Source organism: Gobio gobio (genome assembly GCF_949357685.1).
Source record: "Gobio gobio genome assembly, chromosome: 13".
Lineage (NCBI taxonomy): Eukaryota > Metazoa > Chordata > Actinopteri > Cypriniformes > Gobionidae > Gobio > Gobio gobio.
In genome coordinates this window covers 54,096,937-54,119,325 of record NC_137106.1, presented here as the reverse complement: position 1 = coordinate 54,119,325, position 22,389 = coordinate 54,096,937, and the positions used below count along the sequence as shown (strand labels likewise).

General features: G+C 39.1%; 1 protein-coding gene across 2 annotated transcripts; it reads right to left on the bottom strand.

Annotated features, from left to right (window-relative positions):
• Positions 1-3,304: 3,304 nt before the first annotated feature.
• Positions 3,305-21,358, bottom strand: serpina10b (serpin peptidase inhibitor, clade A (alpha-1 antiproteinase, antitrypsin), member 10b). Of its 2 annotated transcripts, XM_079832402.1 has the most exons (6): positions 21,032-21,098; positions 19,556-20,180; positions 12,533-12,806; positions 7,077-7,224; positions 3,996-4,329; positions 3,311-3,559 (listed from the first exon to the last, which is right to left on the bottom strand). In XM_079832402.1, exons 2-5 carry the CDS (start codon positions 20,145-20,147, stop codon positions 4,138-4,140), a joined length of 1,206 nt encoding a protein of 401 aa, XP_079688528.1. In that variant the 5' UTR covers positions 20,148-20,180; positions 21,032-21,098; the 3' UTR covers positions 3,311-3,559; positions 3,996-4,137. The 2 variants fall into 2 exon arrangements, with proteins under 2 accessions (XP_079688527.1, XP_079688528.1); XM_079832401.1 differs by having other exon boundaries at positions 3,305-4,329; positions 21,032-21,358.
• Between the last annotated feature and the right edge of the window lie 1,031 nt (positions 21,359-22,389).

Genomic DNA, 22,389 nt, shown 5'->3' with positions numbered 1-22,389 from the left:
TTGAGAAAAAAGGTCGAAATACAATGTTGAGAATAAACTCATAAAATTTTGAGAATAAAATCCAAATAAATGTTATTCTCTAAATGTAATGAGTTTATTTTACAGAACTTTATGGCGAAGGCCACAGCGACTACAGAAGTCTCCATCAGAGGGCGCTGCAATGAGAGGAACTGCAGATCAAAGAGGAGTTTCATCTGCAATCAGATCAAAAGCGCCATCTACTGTCAGGGAGTGAATTTGCACGTTCACTCCGTGCATCGCCAGTGAAAATTGCTTGGGTATGAACACAAAGACACGTCAGAAAATATCTTGAAAAGCATTGTTGATAAGCGCGTGATAATCATCCCGGTGCGCACGAGGCTTCGGTCTGGACAGAATTCATGCCCCTTTCACTCTAGATCAGTGGTTCCCAAACTCTTTCTGTCAGGCTCCACTCGTAAGCGGGATCGTTTCTCAGTGGGTCTTATATCAGCCTTTAGCATAACAATCTGCTGACTGTACACTTTCTGCACAGCCCTTTTGATGACTCTGGTTTCACTGTTCTAGATCAACAGTTCTGTGCTGATGGAGTCACTCCGCAGATCTGACACACCCACAGTTCTTTAGCCACTGGTGAATATGGTGAGCTGTTATGCTCATATTACAGAGGTGTTGGAGGCAAGGAATGCAGGTCTTTCACAGGAAGTCATTTTCCAGGACTTTTCCAGGATATTTAAAATGTTACTACAGTGAGAATAAAAGACAAGGATCACTCCTAAAGTAATATATCGCTCTCTAAGTCTTTAACAGGCGCACAGTTTATTGCCATGACTTAACTATTAAATCAGTTTTTAATATGAGCTCTTAATCATACATTATGACTAAGGAAGCTTGTTTCCGCCACAGAATTTTGAAAAAAAAGGGTAATTGCGACATATCTTGCTATTATGAAATTTTTCTCGCAAAAAAAATCTGTCTTTTTTCCCTCAAACTTTTGGACTTTATGTCAATTCTGAGAAAAGTAATAAATGCAAGATATAAACTCGATATTGCGAAACTCAACATTTTGCAATTCTGACTACAGTATATCTCAAAATAGATCCCACCCCTAAGGGTGTTGGTTATGGGGTTGAAAACATGCGGAACCGGCTCCTTTAGTCTATAGCCTCTGGCCAAAAATCCTCCGATGACACAAAATGACGATATTCGCGTCATCGGAGGATTTTTTCCAGAAATAAAATGCATAATTCTCTCGTCTCAGGGGGATATGAGGGGGGAAGTACCATAATTCAAATATACTACCGGGTTTCTACTGATACTAAGCCTGATGCTAAATCACTGAAGTTACCCTTTAACTTTTTTTAAAATAATTTTCCAGGACAACAACAAGTTTTTCCAGGACATTTTACATTTTCCAGCTTTCCAGGTTTTCCAGGACAAGTGGGAACCCTGCAATAGCTGCATCCCAATTTAGAGGCTGCACCCTTCGAGGAATTTTAATTTAGATTTTTTTTTCTCAAAACACGACTTTCTCTAAATTTTGTGAGTTTAATCTAAACATTTTATTGAGACTTTATTCTTAAAATTGTATTTCGACCTTTTTTCTCGAAACACAACTTTATTCTCAAAATTTCAGAGAAAAAAAAGTCCAAATAAAATGTTGTGATTAAACATTACATTTTGAGAATAAGTCGTGTTTCGAGAAAAACAGTCGACTGCAAATTCACTCCCTGACAGTAGATGGCGCTTTGATTTGATTGCAGAATCCTCTGTGATCTGCAGTTCCTCTCATAACAGCGCCCTCTGGTGGAGACTTCTGCAGTCGCTGTGGCCTTCGCCATAAATTCTATGAAATAAACATTTTGAGAATAAAGTTGTGTTTCGAGAAAAAAAGTCACATTACGGAGCAAAACTTGAGGGAAAACTATTTCTAGGAAAGATTTGCTCGCTCTCTCCTCATCATTTCACTTTCACATCATGTACACCAGGGGCGGTTCTAGGATTTTCATTTTAGGGGGGCTTAGCCCCCAGTGAGGGTATTTTAGGGTCCAAATTGCGCTATTAACTAGTAGTTTACTAACATGCATATCCATAGGATGGCTGTTTAGTAATACTTATAAAGCTCCCCCAAGAAAATGTTTATTTCTCTGATCTCCATGTGCATTTTAAGATGTTCTGAAGGCCAAACAATTAGATAACAGTAGCTTGAAAACCATGTCATTGGGCAGTAGATTATTTATCTCCATATCTCTCTTTTTTCTCTGTTTTTCTCTTGCCTCTCTTCTCTCTTGTGTATATAACTGTGTATGTGACAAATAATAAAACTCTTGAATCTTCCCCTCCTAACGCTGAGCTTTATCTGATATAGTTTTTCCATTTTCGTCAGAGAAGAAAGTGAATATAGTTTACATATTAACATACTGATATTTATGTTTTATGAATACTTTTCTTAGACACGTTAATTTACTGTTTATTAAAGTTAAGTTTATTAAATTAATTCACAAAATAAACACATTCATTACTAATCTTATGCCCAATACAGGCTGAAATAGCTGAGATTTTTTATTTATTTACTGAAGGCTACAAATGGAATAATATTAATTTACAATATGTACACATTTATTATTAATCTTATGCCTAATCTGAAGAAAACGGTTTTGTTAATATTTCTTGTTTGTTAATTACATTATGAATCACATTGGCCTATTTTCAATTCAAATTGGCGAAATTAGACAAAAGTGTAGGCTATTCATTTGCCTGAATATTTTTGTCTTTGTTTAACATTTCTGAGTCTTAGCTTACTTTTCTCTCACTTGACGTCGAGTCGTGCTGCTAAAATTTGCGTTTAGCCTCAGCAGATTCAGTGTGAACATAAAGCCCGCCTACTCTGATTTGATTGGTTTTCTCGAATATTTTGACATTGACGAGCGATGACAGACCAATGAGGTTCAGATGAACACACACACCTCTGCTTCTGACGCCGCTGCGGATTGAAGAACACACTGATTAAAGACGGGACGAAGCTGAAGCCTCCAGCCAGTTTCATATGCTTAAAGGTTAATCACACATTTTTAGGGGGGCTGGGGCAGAAGTTAAGGGCTGAAGCCACCCTAAAAAGGGTCTAGAACCGCCCCTGATGTACTCGCTGAATTCAGTGAAAACCATCAGCTGTGGTTTGTTCTGAATGAAACAGATGTGGCTCAGTTTCGCCAGCAGATGTGATTGTGATGTCAAAGGGTTCAGTTCTCACTGCTGAACGTCTCAGACACTAAAGAGCTTCAGTAGAGGTGTGGAAGAAGAAGAAGAAGAAGAAGAAGAGAGGGAAAACTGCACAATTTCCAACAGACTTTATTTGTCAGAATATGATGTTCAGTGGTCATCCTCATGCTGTTCACGCGGTTAGAGCTGACTGCACTATTGTGCGGTTTACATGTGATCATGTTTATGTATGTTAAAGCATTAGTTCACTTCAAAATTTGCTGATGATTTCCTCACCCCATCTCATCCCAGATGTTCATGTCTTTCTTTCTTCAGTGGAAAAGAAATGAAGTTTTTTGAGGATCACTCCAGGATTTTTCTGCTCATAATGGCCTTCAATGGGAACCAACGGCTGAAGGTCCAAATCACTGCAGTTTCAGAGGAAGAGCTTCAGAGGCGGAATAGAGGAATAGAGTCTGATCTAGACAAACCATCGCCACATTTACAACACACACACACAATTATACACTTTAACCTCAGACGCTCATCTTGCACTGCTCTGCGTAATAAAGGTCATGCTAGACGTAGGCGGAAGTGCCGCCCCAAGGGAACGTGCGAAGACAAGCACTCTCAACCAAAAACCCTCCATCTCCAACTTCAAAATCATCCCTAATGTGTGTGTGTGTTGTTAATGTGGCGATGGTTTGTCTAGATTGGACTCTATTCCTCGTCTGTGATTGGTCAGTTTCAATTGGCCATTGAAGTCCATTATGAGCAGAAAAATCCTGGAATGAGAAAAAACTTCATTCCTTTTCCACTGAAGAAAGAAAGACATGAACATCTGGGATGAGATGGGGTGAGGAGAATATCAGCCGAGTCTGAAGTGAACTACTCCTTCATTAGTGTGTGTTTGACCCTTGTGTTTGCTGAAAGTGTGTTTGTGTGTTTAAAAGGATCATCTCAGTTCTTTGTGGGGTCGATGACTCTGCCCATGAACAGCAGGCTAGCAGTGGCTTCATGGTAGAGGAAGAAGAAGAAGGGCCTGTTGATGATGAAGGTGGCTGGCAGAGAATAGGCCGTGATTCCCACTGATGTGGCGGCAGCCGCGGTCGTGCCTCGCTCATCCACCTCGATGACGGCTTTATGCAGCACCTGCACAACACACACACACACACACACACACACACACACACACACACACACACACACACACACACACACACACACACACACACACACACACACACACACACACACACACACACACACACACACACACACACACACACACACACACACACACACACACACACACACACACACACATAATAAAGGGTCAAGAGTTGCACATTTAACTTAGAAATTTGAATGTTGCATTAAAGGATTAGTTCACTTTTAAATAAACTTTTGCTGATAGTTTCCTTACCCCCATGTCATCCAAGATGTCCATGTCTTTCTTTCTGCAGTTGAAAAGAAATGAAGGTTTTGGATGAAAACATTCCAGGATTGTTCTCCATATAATGGACTTCAATGGGCTCCAAACGGTTCAGTTTCAGTGCAGCTTTAAACGACACCAGACGATGAATAAGGGTCTGATCTAGACAAACCATCAGTTTCTGAGAGAAACCCAGCAGTATTTATGCTATTATTTTACCTCTTATCAGACAAACGTGATCATCTCTGAGCTCCGCCATAACTTCCGCTAAGTGAGGTCAAAATACGAGCGTGGTCATAGATATACAGGGAGTGCAGAATTATTAGGCACGTTGATTTTCTGATCATATTTTTTTTCCAGGCACATTTGACCAATTCCAAACCACAGTAATCCTAATAACTACTATTGATTTAGTATTTAATAATGTATAAGTGATATATAATTGTTCATGAAGGCTGGAAATGAAAATCACCTTATATTCAGGTGTGCAGAATTATTAGGCATGTTTTCTTTTACAGATAAATTGAGCCAAAAAAGAGATTTAACTCAGACTGAAAAGTCAAAAAGTATTAAATGCCCATGAGAAGGATGCAATACTAATGCAGACATTGCAGTTAAGGCGAGACCATTGGACAGTGAAATGCTCGTTGGGTCAGCAGGATCTGACAAAAACAGGTGGTGAAGAAAAGACACCTGTTAACTGCAAAAGAATGAAGAATTAAGGTGAAGAATTAAGGGTGAAACCATCAGGAACCCTTTAGTCTCCAGCGCCACCATTTTCCAGAGCTGAACCTACCTGGAGTCTCCAGAAGTGCAGGTGTCAGGATCTCAGAGACTTCAGTTAGGTAAAGAATCCTAAAAAATGACCCCCACTAGATAAGAATCACAAGCTGAAGTGTTGTAAAATACATGAAGAAGGTTTTTTTATAGGCTTTATGGACAGATAGGTTGAGAGTGACTCTTGAAGGACCAGCACCACATCCTCTAGTACCACTGTTTGAAGAATTCATCTTCCAGAATCTGGCAGTACGTTTTGGGAGTTCATTTTAGTCCATCTCTGCAAAACGGACTTCAGGATGGACTAAAATGAACTCCCAAAACGTACTGCCAGATCCTGGAAGATGAATTCTTCAAACAGTGGTACTAGAGGATGTGGTGCTGGTCCTTCAAGAGTCACTCTCAACCTATCTGTCCATAAAGCCTATAAAAAAACCTTCTTCATGTATTTTACAACACTTCAGCTTATGATTCTTATCTAGTGGGGGTCATTTTTTAGGATTCTTTACCTAACTGAAGTCTCTGAGATCCTGACACCTTCACTTCTGGAGACTCCAGGTAGGTTCAGCTCTGGAAAATGGTGGCGCTGGAGACTAAAGGGTTCCTGATGGTTTCACCCTTAATTCTTCACCTTAATTCTTCATTCTTTTGCAGTTAACAGGTGTCTTTTCTCCGCCACCTGTTTTTGTCAGATCCTGCTGACCCAACGAGCATTTCACTGTCCAATGGTCTCGCCTTAACTGCAATGTCTAGTATTGCATTAGTATTGCATCCTTCTCATGGGCCTTTAATACTTTTTGACTTTTCAGTCTGAGTTAAATCTCTTTTTTGGCTCAATTTATCTGTAAAAGAAAACATGCCTAATAATTCTGCACACCTGAATATAAGGTGTTTTTCATTTCCAGCCTTCATGAACAATTATATATCACTTATACATTATTAAATACTAAATCAATAGTAGTTATTAGGATTACTGTGGTTTGGAATTGGTCAAATGTGCCTGGAAAAAAAATATGATCAGAAAATCAACGTGCCTAATAATTCTGCACTCCCTGTATATATGTAGATTCCTCATTAGCGCTTGTACGGATCAGTAGAATGAGGCATCTACTATCGATATATCTATGACCACGCTCGTATTTTGACCTCACTCAGCGGAAGTTATGTCTGAGCTCAGAGATGATCACACTCGTCTGATTTTCGTCTGACTTTAAAGCTGCACTGAAACTGTCATTTGGACCTTGACCCGTTTGGGTCCCATTGAAGTCCATTATATGGAGAAAAACCCTGGACTGTTTTCATCCAAAAACCTTTTCTTTTCGCAGAAAGAAAGACATGGACATCTTGAATGACATGAGGGTGAGGAAATTATCAGCAAAAGTTTATTTAAAAGTGAACTAATCCTTTAAACATTTGCAAAAAGCACAGTTTCCATCCCATGTGTTCAAGAGAACAAAACTTGACTCTTGGAGCCTCCATCAGAGCGTCAGGCGGAACTCAAACGCTGTCATGTTCTCTTGCGTTGGGATGCTGGTGTTTGGGAGCGCGCACGCACGCACGCACACACGCACGCACGCACACACACACACACACACACACACACACACACACACACACACACACACACACACACACACACACTGTGAGGAGGAGTCAGAGCTGATGGAGTGTGTGTGAGCTGCAGTACCTGTGAGATCTTCAGATGCCCTTCTGCGCTCAAACCCGTCAGGTTGGCGGAATCCAGGAAAACGCTGTCGATGCCCAGATGTGGTAGGATCTCATGCATGTTGTAAGACTGATCCATCTTGAACTTGGGCAGATGAACCTCCAGTCTCCTGAGAGAGAGAGAGAGAGAGAGAGAGAGAGAGAGAGAGAGAGAGAGAGAGAGAGAGAGAGAGAGAGAGAGAGAGAGAGAGAGAGAGAGAGAGAGAGAGAGAGAGAGAGAGAATTAGAATTTTGAAAAAACTTTCATTCACAAGTAGTCAACAATTACAATCACCTTTTTAACAAACAATCGTGTGTATAAAAATTAGGCTACTTACAATATTTTTTTTTTTTTTTAGAAGCAAAAGATTAAATCATCCTCAATTACTGTACACAACACATCATGACTGCACCATCTCATTTTAAAAGTGGAAAGATCATTCATGTCATTGTAAAACCTGAAATCAATCAGCATTCTTGCTTTGACTAAAGATCTAAAAACCAGAATCACATCATCATTACACTCTTTCTCTATTTTACTTTTTCTACTCATATAAATCGCCAATTTGGATTGACCAAAATTAAAATTCAACAATTGAAACTCTATGCGTTTTTTCTGCACATACTTAAAACCAAATATAAAAATTTCAGGATGAAAAATCTCATTGAACTTATCACACATTTCTTGAACCAACAAAAATAAAGGCGTAAGCCTAGAACAGTACACAAAAGCATGAAAAACAGTCTCCTTTTGAAGACAAAACGGACAACCCGGGTTTTTACTCGCACCCAAAACAGAAATAAAAGAGTTGACTGCAATAGCCCCGTGCAGAATTCTCCACTGCAAATCACCCGTCTTTTTTAGTAATGGTGTTTTATATAGCACTCTCCATTCAGGTTTTACATCATTGCATACTTTAAAAACTGACCGCCAAGGGGTATCAATTCTTTTGTCAAGCATTTTTTTGTTCAGAATAAGAACACACATTTTATACAGATCTTTACCTTTACAAGAAAAAAAATCAACTGAAAGGAAACCTTCTAGTTTAAAAAAAAACCCTGAACACTCTTCGAAATTCGGCTGGATTAACACACATGGAAACAGGTCATCACTATCAGGGATACTAGCCCCTGAAAAAAAATCTTCCAATAACAAATTTTCTTCACTTGTAAAGGTTTCTTTTAACTTGTTTACGAAACGTGTCATCAAGCGCATAGATCTTAGTCCAAGTTTTTTTGTAACAGCCTCTATGTCCTTAAAATGAGGCCCAGTTAAGGACACTAAATGGCTCAACACCACCACTCCTGAGTTCTGTAGCACCTTACTGAAACCCTGCAGAAATGTGGAAGAGGAACTGTCCAATCTAGCTTTGAAAATCAAAGGTTCATTCAATAGCCAGTAAATGGAATGGAAGTTCTCAGTCTTTTGGATGTAAAAAAGACTCCAAACTTTAAAAAGGTTCTGATAAAAAGAAGAGAGATGCGAGAGGTCCATACTTTTGGGGTCCATCAAAAAAAGGGCTTTATCCAGAGCAAAACCTCCAACAGTCCGTAGTAAGGCACAGCTAATGGCCCTCCAGCTTACATTCACTGGCCCATCAAGAAGTCTTTGTAGAAAAAATAACCGAAAAGTTGCAATTCTGCTCTGTAGATGAATTAATCCCTGACCACCCTCTTCTTTAGGTAGATACAAGATGCTCTGTGGGATCCAATGAAGTTTATCCCAAAAAAAGTCCACAAAGGTTGCTTGAATTTCTGCCATTAACTTTGCAGGGGGATCAATACATGCCAGTCTATGCCAAAGCAGTGATGCAACCAGATTATTGACAATAAGTGTTCTACCTCTATAAGACATGTTAGGTAAAAGCCATTTCCATTTATCGAGACGACCTTTTACTTTCTGTAACATTCCATCCCAATTTTTTTGCACAACATTTTCATCTCCCAAAAACACCCCAAGATATTTCATACCACATCTACTCCAAACTAAACCTTCAGGAAGAGTGGGTTCCCCCTCCTTCCATGCTCCTAATAAATAGGCCTCACTTTTTTTCCAATTTATTTTTGCTGAGGAGCATTTTTCAAAGTCTTCTAATAATTTAGATAAAGCCTGTATGTCATTTTGTCTATTAATTAAAATGATAATATCATCAGCACACGCTGATAAACAAAAATTAAAACTACAATTTGGTATTCTTAAACCATCCAAACTCTTCCTAATTTGTTGGAGTAGTGGTTCAATTGCAAGTGAGTATAGCATTCCTGACAATGCACATCCTTGTCGGATTCCTCTATTAACCTTGAATGGAGCACAAAAAACACCATTCATTTTGGTTACACTTTCAATGTCACAATAAAGATTTTTCACCATTCCTAAAAAAATTTCTTTGAAACCAAAAGCTTCTAGAGTATTCCATAAATATGAGTGTTCAACTCGATCAAAAGCTTTTTCTTGATCAAGGGACAACAAACCGCAATTGATATTAAATATTTCAGAAGCCTGTATAATATCTCTAATAAAAGAGACATTGTCAAAAATTGACCTTGTAGGCACACAATAAGACTGATCAGCATGGATCACCTGCCCCATTACCCTGGCCAATCTATTTGCCAATGTTTTTGAGACTAACTTATAGTCACTGCATAAGAGTGAGACTGGCCTCCAGTTTTTAATCTCAGTGAGATCTCCTTTTTTGGCAGAAGGGTAACCACTGCTCTTCGGCAGCTCAACGGCAACCCGCCCTCCAGCAAACCTTCGTTGAGCACCTCAAGCAGATCAGCTCCAATCTGTGACCAAAACGTTTTCAGAAAATCGACCGGTATCCCATCTATTCCAGGAGTTTTTCCGGACTCCATACTCTGGAGTGCTTCATGGAGTTCTCCTAAAGTTAGGGAACTCTCCAGGTCATTTTTAGATTCTTCTGAGATCTTGGGTAAGCTTTCACCCAAAAACCGTTTTCCACTTTCTAGCCTACCCTCACTCCTATACAGGGACTGATAAAAACTCACTGCCTTCTCACGAACCTCTCTAGGATTTGATAATAAATTACCATCCTCGGAACGTAAGGCATGAATTATACGCTTTTGCCCATTTTTTCTTTCATGGCCAAAAAAATATTTGGAAGGTGCATCCATCTGATCAACATTAAAAAAATGTGCACGGACTAAAGCCCCTTGCGCTTTATAGTCTATTAATTCTTTGAGCTCAACTTTTTTCTTTAAAAAGGTTTCTAAATAAATACTATCACTTGAGGTTTGAGTCAATTCCTGTAAATCCATTATTTGTTTTTTTAGCGACTCCAATGAACAAGTTAAATCCTTTGTGACATTTTTAGTGTATTGCTGTGTAAACTGTTTTATTTGTACTTTGCCATAATCCCACCATTGTTGTAGGGAATTAAAAGATGACTTTGTTTTTTTAAACTCTTTCCAAAAAAACTCAAAAGATTCTATAAAAAACTTATCATTTAGAAGACTTGTATTAAAATGCCAGTATGCGCTTTTAAATCTAAATGTATTCAAAAAGAATTTACAACTCACTAAATGATGATCAGAAAAAGATACTGGCGTGATATAGCACTTATTAAACATGTTCAATTGATGCTTAAAACCATACAGTCTGTCTAATCTAGCTAAAGATAAATGATTATCATGTGTATGAGCCCATGTATACTGTCTTTCATTTCCATTCAGAGCTCTCCAAACATCACACAAATCATATTTTTCAATTAAATGAACAAGACGTTTACGTGAGGCCATGTGGGGTTCAACATGATTTCTGTCTCGATCACATTCAGTACAATTAAAATCACCACCTACAAATAGTAAGTCTTCTGTACAACAATTTTGTAAGGTTGAGCAAAGGGTGTCTAAAAATAAAAGTCTTTCCACAGGTGCAATTGGAACATAGATGCAAATCAAAACAAGAACAAAACTTTGAAAAGTGGCTCGAACTTTTAACAATCGACCTTTTATAATTTCATCAACATCATAAGAAATTGGTTTAAAGTTCTTATTAAATAAAATAGCAACTCCGCCACTTAAAGTAGAGTTGTGGCTTAAAACAGGTGTTCCATTGAACTCTTTCATCCAATCAATAACATTATCTGAGCTACTATGTGTCTCTTGTAAGAATGCTATATCTATATTTTTCTGTTGAATTTCATCAAAAATATTTGCTCTTTTCTTAAAATTCCTTGCACTATTTACATTTAAAGAAGCGAGATGTATTTCACTCATCAAAAGAAAAGTAAGAAAGAAAAGATACACTCCATGATGCCAAAAAAAGGAGCTATCTCTATTCTTTATTTCACTTGCCATCTTTATTTAGGGCATTGTTAGTGTTCCTCACAATTTTTTTAAGTCTATAAACTTCCTTGTTGGTAAAGCAATCTCCGTCCATAAAACTCTTTGCTTTATCAGCAAACTGCTTTAGGTCAGGGAAATAATCTTTTACCCTCTCTTGTTTTTCGTCGATCTTAAGAACAATTTTATATCCTCAAGTTCGTAGCTACGATCTACAACTTCACTTTGAGAAAAACTCACGCTACATTCTGAGGAATCACTGTCACTCTCGGTGTCTTGTGTCTCGTTTGCGTCATCAATTTTGCTAACTTTTGCCTCTAAAAAGTTGTTTTTTAATCTTCTTTTTTTAGGCATCTTAAAAAGGTTCTCTTGCTCCGTCAACTTTGCTTCACTAGTTTCACTTATAGCCGTTTGATTCTGTTCGTCATTTCTGCTGTCTTTTTGGCTCTCAGACAGAGAAACCGATGACTCACTAGAAACCGTAACTGCACTATTGGGACACGACTCAGTTTGCTCATTCGGAGCTGTGGCTAACCCAGCCTCAGACTCCCCCGGAGGATTTTCTACAGTTTCTGTCACAACCGAGCCTCCACTCGGCACAGCTGTCTCCATTTCACCGTTACTTTCCTCACCTTGCTGAACCATTCTATTCTCATTTTCTTTCTCCCCTTCATTATTTTTATTCGGACAATTTCGGATTAAATGTCCCATTTTTCCACATCCGAAACACTTCCAGTAGTGACAAAAATGGTATAACTAAAGTCCTCAATACGAAAATTTAATGATAGATCCAGATCCGCGTCATCTGGATTGACCATGTAAACAAAACGCCTGAAAGAAACTATATGTTTCAATAACGGTGAATCACTACTGATCGGTATCTTTTTAATTGGAGACACTAGCTTACCATAGCGAGACAATGCTTGAGTTAAGATCTCATCACTCACAAAAGGAGGTATGTTTGAAAGTGTTACTCTTTTGGCAGGCAAAGAAAGAGGTAAAACTAACTACAATTCCCCGCTCTACCAACTCATTCGCTTTTTCTACGCTGTCCAAAAAAACAGAGGATAAAGAAAGAGTGTTTCATTCACTGTAATGATTTGTTTGTGTTTTTCAGGGTTTTCTGCCGCTCACGTTGGTTTCATGTTTTTGATCCAGCTGAAGAATCGCTCAGCGCTGATCTCGTCATCGATGACGGTGTAATCTGCGGCGGCGTCGGGCAGGACGATGAGCATCGCGGCTCCACCGCGGTACGGCAGACGCAGCACTCGAGCGCGGAGATCACGGTCTTCAGCTGTGGAGAACTTATCCTCCCTAAACATCATGGGCACTTGGACAATGTTGTACTTGTCGACATAAAAGCGACCCATTTCCGTGCTGTTGGGGTCGAACGGATGATCCCACTCACCTGGAAAACAGAGTTTTAGATGATATAGCAAATGCAAGAAATTATTTCCTTCCTCAGAGTATATTTTTTCTTGTTTTCCAGAACAGATATCTAAACAATGTAAAATAAGTATGTGAAGATCATTTGTTATAGCATGTTAAAATTGCCACTTTTAGGGGGTTAGCAAAAACATGCTGTTTTTGTGATTGTGTCCCTTTAAATGCAAATGAGCTTTCAAGAAGAGGGCGGAGCTTGAAGAGCTCTTGCTCTGACATACCGGCAACAACCAGTATTGCCAACTTAGCAATTTTGTTGCTAGATTTAGCAACTTTTCAGACTACTTTAGCAACTTTTTTTTCTAAAAGCACCTAGCAACAAATTTAGCAATTTTTTTTATTTATTTGGCAAATTTTAGCAACTTCTGGAAAGTGACTCTAACCAACAACACACGTACAAGCTAGCTCAATAGGCCAAGCGGTTCATTCATAATTCCTTAAGAGTGCTGTGGAAATGTGGAAATCGCTGTAAAAAACGGAAGATCATTTAGGTAACATATTTACGGAGCCCTGCATATGACATGCAGGAAAAAAAACTAGTAGGGTAATCGTGCACACGATTTATAAATCGAGGGAACAAATTTGTAAATTTTGTGCACAATTTGCTTTATTTTTTTCTTGCACGTCATGTGTGGGGCTCGATCCGTACATATTAACTAACACATTGCTTTAATTTATTTTACAAACAAATCTAAATTAGCATTTCAAATAATATCTACGTGTTACATAATGGCGTAGTTTTGCCTTGCGATTACGTAATGACATCATAGCACAATGACGTCACAACGTCATTTAGCAACTTTTAGCAACAACTCGATCTGCCTTTAGCAACTTCCCCTGAAAATGTGTTGGCAACAGCGGCAACAACAAAACAGGACAATCTCCCGCACTGAAACGGTCCATCGGTCATCTGACTGTCCTGTGCATAATCAACCCTCTACAATGCGCGCAAGATATTACAGATATTACATAATATCTATCATTAGCCATTGGCTAATACATTCTCAGAATTTACTCGCCAGTGTGTGTGTGATGCTAAGAATAAGTTTAACATAAATATATTTTTACTCGCTGAACACTCTGAATGAGCGCTTGAGAGTTTCGCTCTTGTCAAGCGATCTATACGATTTCAAATCAGCTCATCTGACGTACCGTAAACTCTAGTGTGAAGAACTCCGTCGCTTTGCTGAGCGCATTTCTCACACACACATGCGCGCGAGAAAGAGAGAGAGAGCGCGAGAGTCTTACATGCCACGCAAAATTGACGCGCTACATGTTAACAATATTCTTTGTTGTATTTTCCTGGCAAAATAACGAAGTTCATTTGGAATTATTCAGCTTTTAACAGCAAGCAGAAGATATGCTGGGTTTTTTTCTGGTAGTGGGCGGAACTAATGTGCAAACGGCATTCTCATTGGCTGGCGCTCATCTTTTCCAGTCCCTGTTTTGATTTCAGCAAATCAGTTTGGGCGAATGCTGTCAACGTGATTAATATTCATGAACCCAGCAGCTCATCAACCCTTAGTGCGTTCTATATTGTTATTAGTAGTAGAATTAGTAGCATTATTATTATCTTTTAATAATATAATATAATTACTATTATCTATTTTTTTACAGAAACTCCAACAATATCTTAAGCACCACCACCAGTCCAAAGTTCAGTTAAATGACAAATATGCATTAATACATGCTTTCCAACAGTTTTAGTTCTAATTACTAAAGTTCTATCATTATATAGTGCTTGATTATCACAATATCATAACAGTCTAATGTTAAGCGTGTACATTCAGATATTTAAAAAGCTGTGCCATTTTACAAAGATATATTTATATATATTATATATATATATATATATATAAATAAAATAAAGTATATCAGTCTGGCGACTTAACAAACCAAAGGCGATTCTATTGCTAAGGTATGCGTAGAGGGTTGATAATAAACGCGTGTTTATGAAAGAGGCTCGACTGGTCTCTGTCTGAGCAGCCGGTGAAGAATAGAATAGTAGGGCTGTAATCTCCCAGTCGATTATTAGTCGATATGTTCTGGCTCGACCAAAATTCTGATTGGTCGATTTTTTGCCGCGTTCATTTAATTAGTTTTGCTGCGTTCATTTAATCAGTTTTGCCACGCCGCGTTCATTTCATCAGGTGGAAAGCACTAATTGCTAATGGGGGTGTTTTCAGAGCAGCTGTTTCACAGGTAACAGTCTGCCTTCAGAACACCCCCATTGTTTCCACTTCTTTTGGATTAGCCCAACCAACTGGCGCAGAGAAGTCTCTCGCGGGTCCTTTGTTTTTCATTCCCGCTGGCTCAAACGCACACCCATAGCGGTAAACTTGAAGAACGCCCATCAACACACATTAGGGGAAGTGTCACAACACCGCGCTAAGTGGATCTGTACTGTCAGTTTTGCCGCGTTCATTTAATCAGTTTTGTCGAGCCACGTTCATTTCATTAGTTTTGCTGCGTTTATTTCATCAGTTTTGCCGCGTTCATTAAATCAGTTTTGTCGAGCCAAGTTCATTTCATTAGTTTTGCTGCGTTTATTTCATCAGTTTTGCCGCGTTCATTAAATCAGTTTTGTCGAGCCAAGTTCATTTCATTAGTTTTGCTGCGTTTATTTCATCAGTTTTGCCGCGCCGCGTTCATTTCATCAGGTGAAAGCACTAATTGCTAATGGGGGTGTTTTCAGAGCAGCTGTTTCACAGGTAACAGTCTGTCTTCAGAACACCCCCATTGTTTACACTTCTTTTGGATTAGCCCAACCAACTGGAGAAGAGAGACAGATTGAAGAAGGCTAGTTTTCTTGTATATTATTTATTTAATTGTGAGATCGTTTTTTCTGCTCTTGATCTGGCTTGTTTAATAAATATTCCTTTTTTATTAAAGTGGACGTGCCTTTTGTGTTTAAGAGTAAAAGCTTTAAGTTAATAGTCTATTCGTGTCTCAGCCGCGAAGCTGAGCTCCTATATGTTCGAGCTGCACAGAGCGGCTGAAATTAGTGTCTGTCAGTTATTATAATACATATGACAAAAACAATTGTCTAAATTATGTTGCATATTCCTCAAAAGTTCTTGTGGTGATATCTAGTTGACAATAGCACTATATTTTCGGAAGTCATAGTCTATGATATTGCGCAGGTGCACTTGATGCAGCGCTGTCAGAGCCGACAGACTCGTGTGTCAGACTCATTTCAGTGCAAAATAATCAGCTCAAAAACTATTTAATATACTGCAAATAGCCTACTAGTTTTTTATGTTTATTTATAATTAATTTAGGCAGACAACAAGGCCACCAAGTACTGCGCACAGTGTGCAGCTTATTCATTTAAGGTTTTTTTTCCTAACGTCATTTTAGTCGATTTTTAGTCGAAAATTTCAGGACTTCAGTCGACCAAGATTTTCTTTGGTTGATTACAGCCCTATAGAATAGACCTGTGGTTTCTGCCATTGGGCTGCCACATTACTGTGCTAGGCCACGGATCTGGAGCTCAGGGCACCTGCTCAAGATATTGGATGTAGCATGAGCCCTCGTCTCACTGACAGACATGCATTATTCAGATAACGTGTGGCTGTTGGATGCACCTATCGGTGATGCTGTGGTGATTTTTACTGAGCCACTTCCTGCCAAAGTGGGCTGCAAATGGGGGTTTGAATTTTTGTTTTGCCAATAAATGTTGCAATAACAATACAGACAAACAAAAGGACTCCAACATCAGTGCCTGACCTCACAAATGCGCTTCTAGAAGAATTAAGAACTAAAATACTTTTAGTCAAGGTTTAGATATTTGTTGTTAGACAAGTATCAGGTTTTGCATTATGATTACAATCAAACATTAAAATTTAGTTAGAAAGGGAACATGTGGAAAGAATTTTTGTTACTTATATAGATAGCGATAATTCTTCATTGAGGTGCACCCCTTTGTTCCAGGTAAAGGAACTCTTAATGCTTCACCAAGACATTTTGGACAATTTCATGCTCCCAACTTTTTGCTCCCGCAGTTTGGGGACGGCCCCTTCCTGTCCCAGCATGCTCCAGTGCACAAAGCGTCGCTCCATAAAGACATGGATGAGGAGTTTGCTGGAGGAACTGGAGTCCTGACCTCAACCCGAAAGAACAGCTTTGAGATGAATTAGAGCGGAGACTGAGAGCCAGGCCTTCTCGTCCAACATCACAAATGAAGAATCCCCATAAACACACTCCTAAACCTGGAGGAAAGAAGAGCTGGAGCTGCTAGAGCTGCAAAGGGTGGGCTGACTCCATATTAAACCCTACAGATGAAGAATGGGATGGCATTAAAGCTCGTGTGTGTGTGAAGACAGGCGGCACAACACTTTTGGGGATATAGTGTATTTGTTCTAGCCTGATAAGCTGGAGCCACATCAAGATGTTGGGTCTGGGAACTCACCATTGGCAGGGCTCAATCCGAGGGGCGGGATAAACCGTTGTCTTTCAGAATCCCTCTGCACGCAATAGGATAGCGCTACAACCAACCAGAGCAGAAGGTGACGAAGTCAGAGCAAACACACAAACCTCAGAACACATCTTGCTTTCTTAAGAATGACTTCAGTGCCGCTCTTTGTTCTTTTCTCAAAGAAAAGCTGAACTCAAGTCTTCCAGAGTCACAGTCAAAGCTGATTGGAAAGGCCGCTGTTCGCCAGCTTCTTTATTTACGAGCCGCAACTCTGCCGTCATTATGTTAAGCCCGCCCACCGACTCTATACACGATGTGATTGGCCTGATCAGAGTTTGATTTTTCAAGCTTGCAAGCCAACGAGAGTTGCTAGACGACCCTGACTGCAAATCACATCTGCTGCCGATTTCTAGGCTGTACAGGTGCTGGTCATATAATTAGAATATCATCAAAAAGTTGATTTATTTCACTAATTCCGTTCAAAAAGTGAAACTTGTATATTATATTCATACATTACACACAGACTGATATATTTCAAATGTTTATTTCTTTTAATTTTGATGATTATAACTGACAACTAAGGAAAATCCCAAATTCAGTATCTCAGAAAATTAGAATATTGTGAAAAGGTTGAATATTGAAGACACTCTAATCAGCTGATGAACTCACAACACCTGCAAAGGCCTTTAACCCTCTGGTGCTCTTCGGTCATTTCTGACCGGAACATTTTCTGTTTTGAAATGTTAAAAATCACAGCTTCATCGGAATGATATGAAACTTGATGACTTTTCTAGCATTAGGACTGTAAACACACAAAAAAATTGGGGTCATGATTCGAGCATGCTAATTGGTCGTAAAAAAAAAGTAGCGTTCATTGTCTTCAGTCATAAATGACCGACCATAGGAAATGAATGGGAAATCTGCAAAAACACAAAAATTCAGTGAATATTTGCGTGTACAATCTACAAATCAGCCACGATGCTGAAAAAAAGCGCACAGCAGTTTTTATTTACACAAAATTTATTTCGAAGGCCTAGTCTCTATTTTAACCTGCAATAATAATAAAAAAAATTAAAAAAAAAATTTGTTTAATTTTCAATGGCAAAAATAGACCATAATTATTGCATAAATATTAAAAAATACCATCAAATCATCTCAAAATACAAAATTGAAAAGAAAAAATATTATTGAAGAAAAATAAATTGCATTGGTTTTACGGAGGTGGAGGAGTGTCCGGTCACTTATGACTGGGAAGACGACCAATGCAACCCCTAAACCAAGAGCACCAGAGGGTTAAATGGTCTCAGTCTAGTTCTGTAGGCGACACAATCATGGGGAAGACCAAAAGACGACCTTTGACCCCTTGCACAAGGAGAGCAAGACACAAAAGGTCATTGCAAAAGAGGCACAGAGCTCTGTGTCCAAGCACATTAATAGAGAGGCGAAGGGAAGGAAAATATGTGCTAGAAAAAAGTGTATAAGCAATAGGGATAACCGCACCCTGGAGAGGATTGAGAAACAAAACCCATTCAAAAATGTGGGGGAGATTCACAAAGAGTGGACTGGAGCTGGAGTCAGTGCTTCAAGAACCACTACACACAGACGTATGCAAGACATGGGTTTCAGCTGTCGCACTCTTGACCAACAGACAGCGTCAGAAGCGTCTCGCCTGGGCTAAAGACAGACAGGACTGGAGCTGCTGAGTGGCCAGAGTTATGTTCTCTGATGAAAGTAAATTTTGCATTTCCTTTGTAAATCAGGGTCTCAGAGTCTGGAGGAAGGGAGGAGAGACACACAATTCACGCTGCTTGAGCTCCACCGAAAGTTTCAAGCAAAAGGAGCCCCAGCTGAGCATTGAGTGCTGGACATGCTCATACTCTTCAGCTGGCCAAGATTTCTAAAAATCCTTTCTTTGTATTGGTCTTAAGAAATATTCAAATTTTCAAAGATGCTGAATTTGGGATTTTCCTTAGTTGTCAGTTATAATCATCAAAATTAAAAGAAATAAACATTTGAAATATATCAGTCTGTGTGTAATGAATGAATATAATAGACAAGTTTCACTTTTTGAATGGAATTAGTGAAATAAATCAACTTTTTGATGATATTCTAATTATATGACCAGCACCTGTGTATTTGTTCTCGTTTTAAGAAAAAAACATTTTCAGAAAACAACACTTTATATTTTGTAATTTTGCTATCTTGATTTACGAATGTTTAGATATTTGTACTGGAAAACCAGACAAAAATAATGAGAAATAATAGTTTTTTTGCCGTGCGTGTGCAGAGAAACTCACCCTGATAGAAAATGGTGTTGAGGAGCATCATCTTGGTCAATGGCTCGATACTCTGCACCATTTCATTGACTTTATTGCCGGTCTTCCTGCTCACATACTCATTGACGATGCTCTTGCTTTGCTCGGCCTTGCTGAAATCCACATTGTTCACATCAGCGCCAAAGAACGTCTTGATCTGATCGCTGAAGAGTTTTTCGACTTGAAAGCGTTCGTCTACGAAGAGCGCCGTGCCCTGCTCCATCCGCAGTTTCCTGTCCTGCGAGATGTTCTTCTGCAGCTGCTCGAAGAGCCTTGGGACGAGCAGAGCGTCTCCATGTCCATCCAGAGAGTCCAGATTCAGCCCCTTCATGATCTGACTGCGGGTCGAGCCCTTGGCAGCCAGTAAAAGCGTGGCAAAGGACGTGGAAACACTCAGCGGTGAGAAGAAGACGTTTTTGTCATGATAACTTGATATCTTGCGATAGAGGTTCATTGCGAAGTCGATATTTTTGAAGGCCAGATCAGAGACGTCAGGAGTTTTGGGCTCTTGACTTTTGAGAATGCACAGAAAGCCAGAAGAATAAACGAGGGTGAACAGCACTTTTAACTCCATTTTAGAAACGTGTTTGACAAAAAGGCCTTGGACCTGAAGAAATAAAATAAAAACAGCTGACTATATTGAGATTTAATAATCAATGCAGACACAAGAAGACCAACTGGGATATTAGTACAAGCTATGCATGTTTACAACAATATAACCCACTATATATTTATATATACATTGCAAAAAATGCTTTTCTTACTTAGTATTTTTGTCTTGTTTTCAGTCCAAATATCAAAAAAATCTTACATTAAGAAGCATTTACTAGACAAGCAAAAGTTTTTGTCTTGTTTTGGGGGAAAATAACTCAAAATTAAGGGAGTTTTTGCTTCAAATAAGCAGAATAATCTGCCAATGGGATAAGCTAAATAATGTTGTTTTCTGTTTGAATTAAGATTATTTTGTTTATCCCATTGGCAGATTATTCTGCTTATTTGAAGCAAAAACTCCCCCCACAAAAAAAGACAAAAACTTTTGCTTGTCTAGTAAATGCTTCTTAATGTAAGATTTTTTAGATATTTGGACTGAAAACAAAACAAAAATACTAAGTAAGAAAAGCATTTTTTGCAGTGTATTCTGTTTGCGAAACTATTCTGTACTAACGGAAGTACTAAAAGCGCCAAACATGCTGGCAAAACCCTAACATCTGAACATGTTAACTATAAATACACAGGGAAAACAGCACTTTTAACTCCATTTTAGAAACGTGTTTGACACAAATCCCTTGACCTGAAGAAATATACAAATAAAATAAAAACAATGGATTATTATTTAATAATCAATGCAGACACAAGAAGACCAACTGGGATATTAGTACTAGCTAAACATGCTGGCAAAACCCTAACATCTGAACATGTTAACTATAAATACACAGGGAAAACAGCATTTATACTCACCGCCGGACTGCAGAGCGAGATCTTATGTTGTGTGTTGTGTTCGGACTGTTTGCAGAGACAAAGTTCAGTGTGTGTTAGAGATTATCTATTAACAATCAAACAATTCCTCGCCCGAGACCGATCGATGACGGCAGATGGCCAGGTTCCTCAGACGGTTTAATCTCGAGTAAGTACTTTGTTGAGAACTCGCTACTATTTCTACATATTTCTTCAGGTCATCAAAACTAGCAGGGATCGTTCACCCACAAATAAATCGTTCTTTCTTTCTTCTGTGGAACACAAACGCTCTTGTCCATGCAGTGAGTCAATGGTGTCCAAAACAACACTGGACCACATGACCTGGATTATGACAAAACAACTGAATGTCCTTCAAATATCTTTCCACAGAAGAAACACAGCCATAGAGGGCGAGTAAATGATGACAGAACGATTATTTTGTGCTACTTTTGTGAATTATAATCACAGCCGAAGGTGAAGCTGGATGTGAAGACAGTGGACGATCAGTCAAACTGAACTGTGTGACTAGTATTAAATCAGCTGTGGATCAGTTTCACACTAACACAGTCATGAGAAATCACCTGTAGGTCATTCCCTTCATGTCCGCCACAGTCTTCACGCCTACTTTAAAGGAACGCTCCACTATTTCTGTGGCTCATTCTCCGTCTCCTCTAGAGTTAAACAGTCGAGTTTGACCGATTTGAGCCGATCTCCGGGTCTGGCGCTAGCACTGTTAGCATAGCTTAGCATAGACCATTGAATCGGATTAGACCGTTAGCATCTCGCTCAAATGACCAAAGAGTTTTATATTTGTCGTGTTTAAAACTCGACTCTTCTGTCGTTCTATCGTGTACTAAGACTGATGGGAAATGAGAAGTTGTGATCTTCTAGGCCGATATGTCAGGAACTATTCTCTCATTCCTGCGTAATGATCAAGAGCTGTGAGCCGCCCCATGAGCAGTGATATCACACAGCGGCTGAAGCTAGGCTAACTTCAGTCAACATGACTAGCGGGACGACCGGCTCACACAGAGAGCGCTGGGACTATTTTCAGCCGCTGTGTGATATCACTGCGCCGCTGTATCGCTAAATATAGACACTCTTTGGTCATTTGAGCGAGATGCTAACGGTCTAATCCGATTCAATGATCTATGCTAAGCTATGCTAACAGTGCTAGCGCCAGACCCGGAGATCGGCTCAAATCGGTCAAACTCGACTGTTTAACTCTAGAGGAGACGGAGAATGAGCCACAGAAATAGTGGAGCGTTCCTTTAACATCAGTTTAGATTAGCAAATGCTTTAGGATTGTTTGTGATTGTTAGTTTATGTTAACCTTATTGTTATGTGTTACCAGATATTTA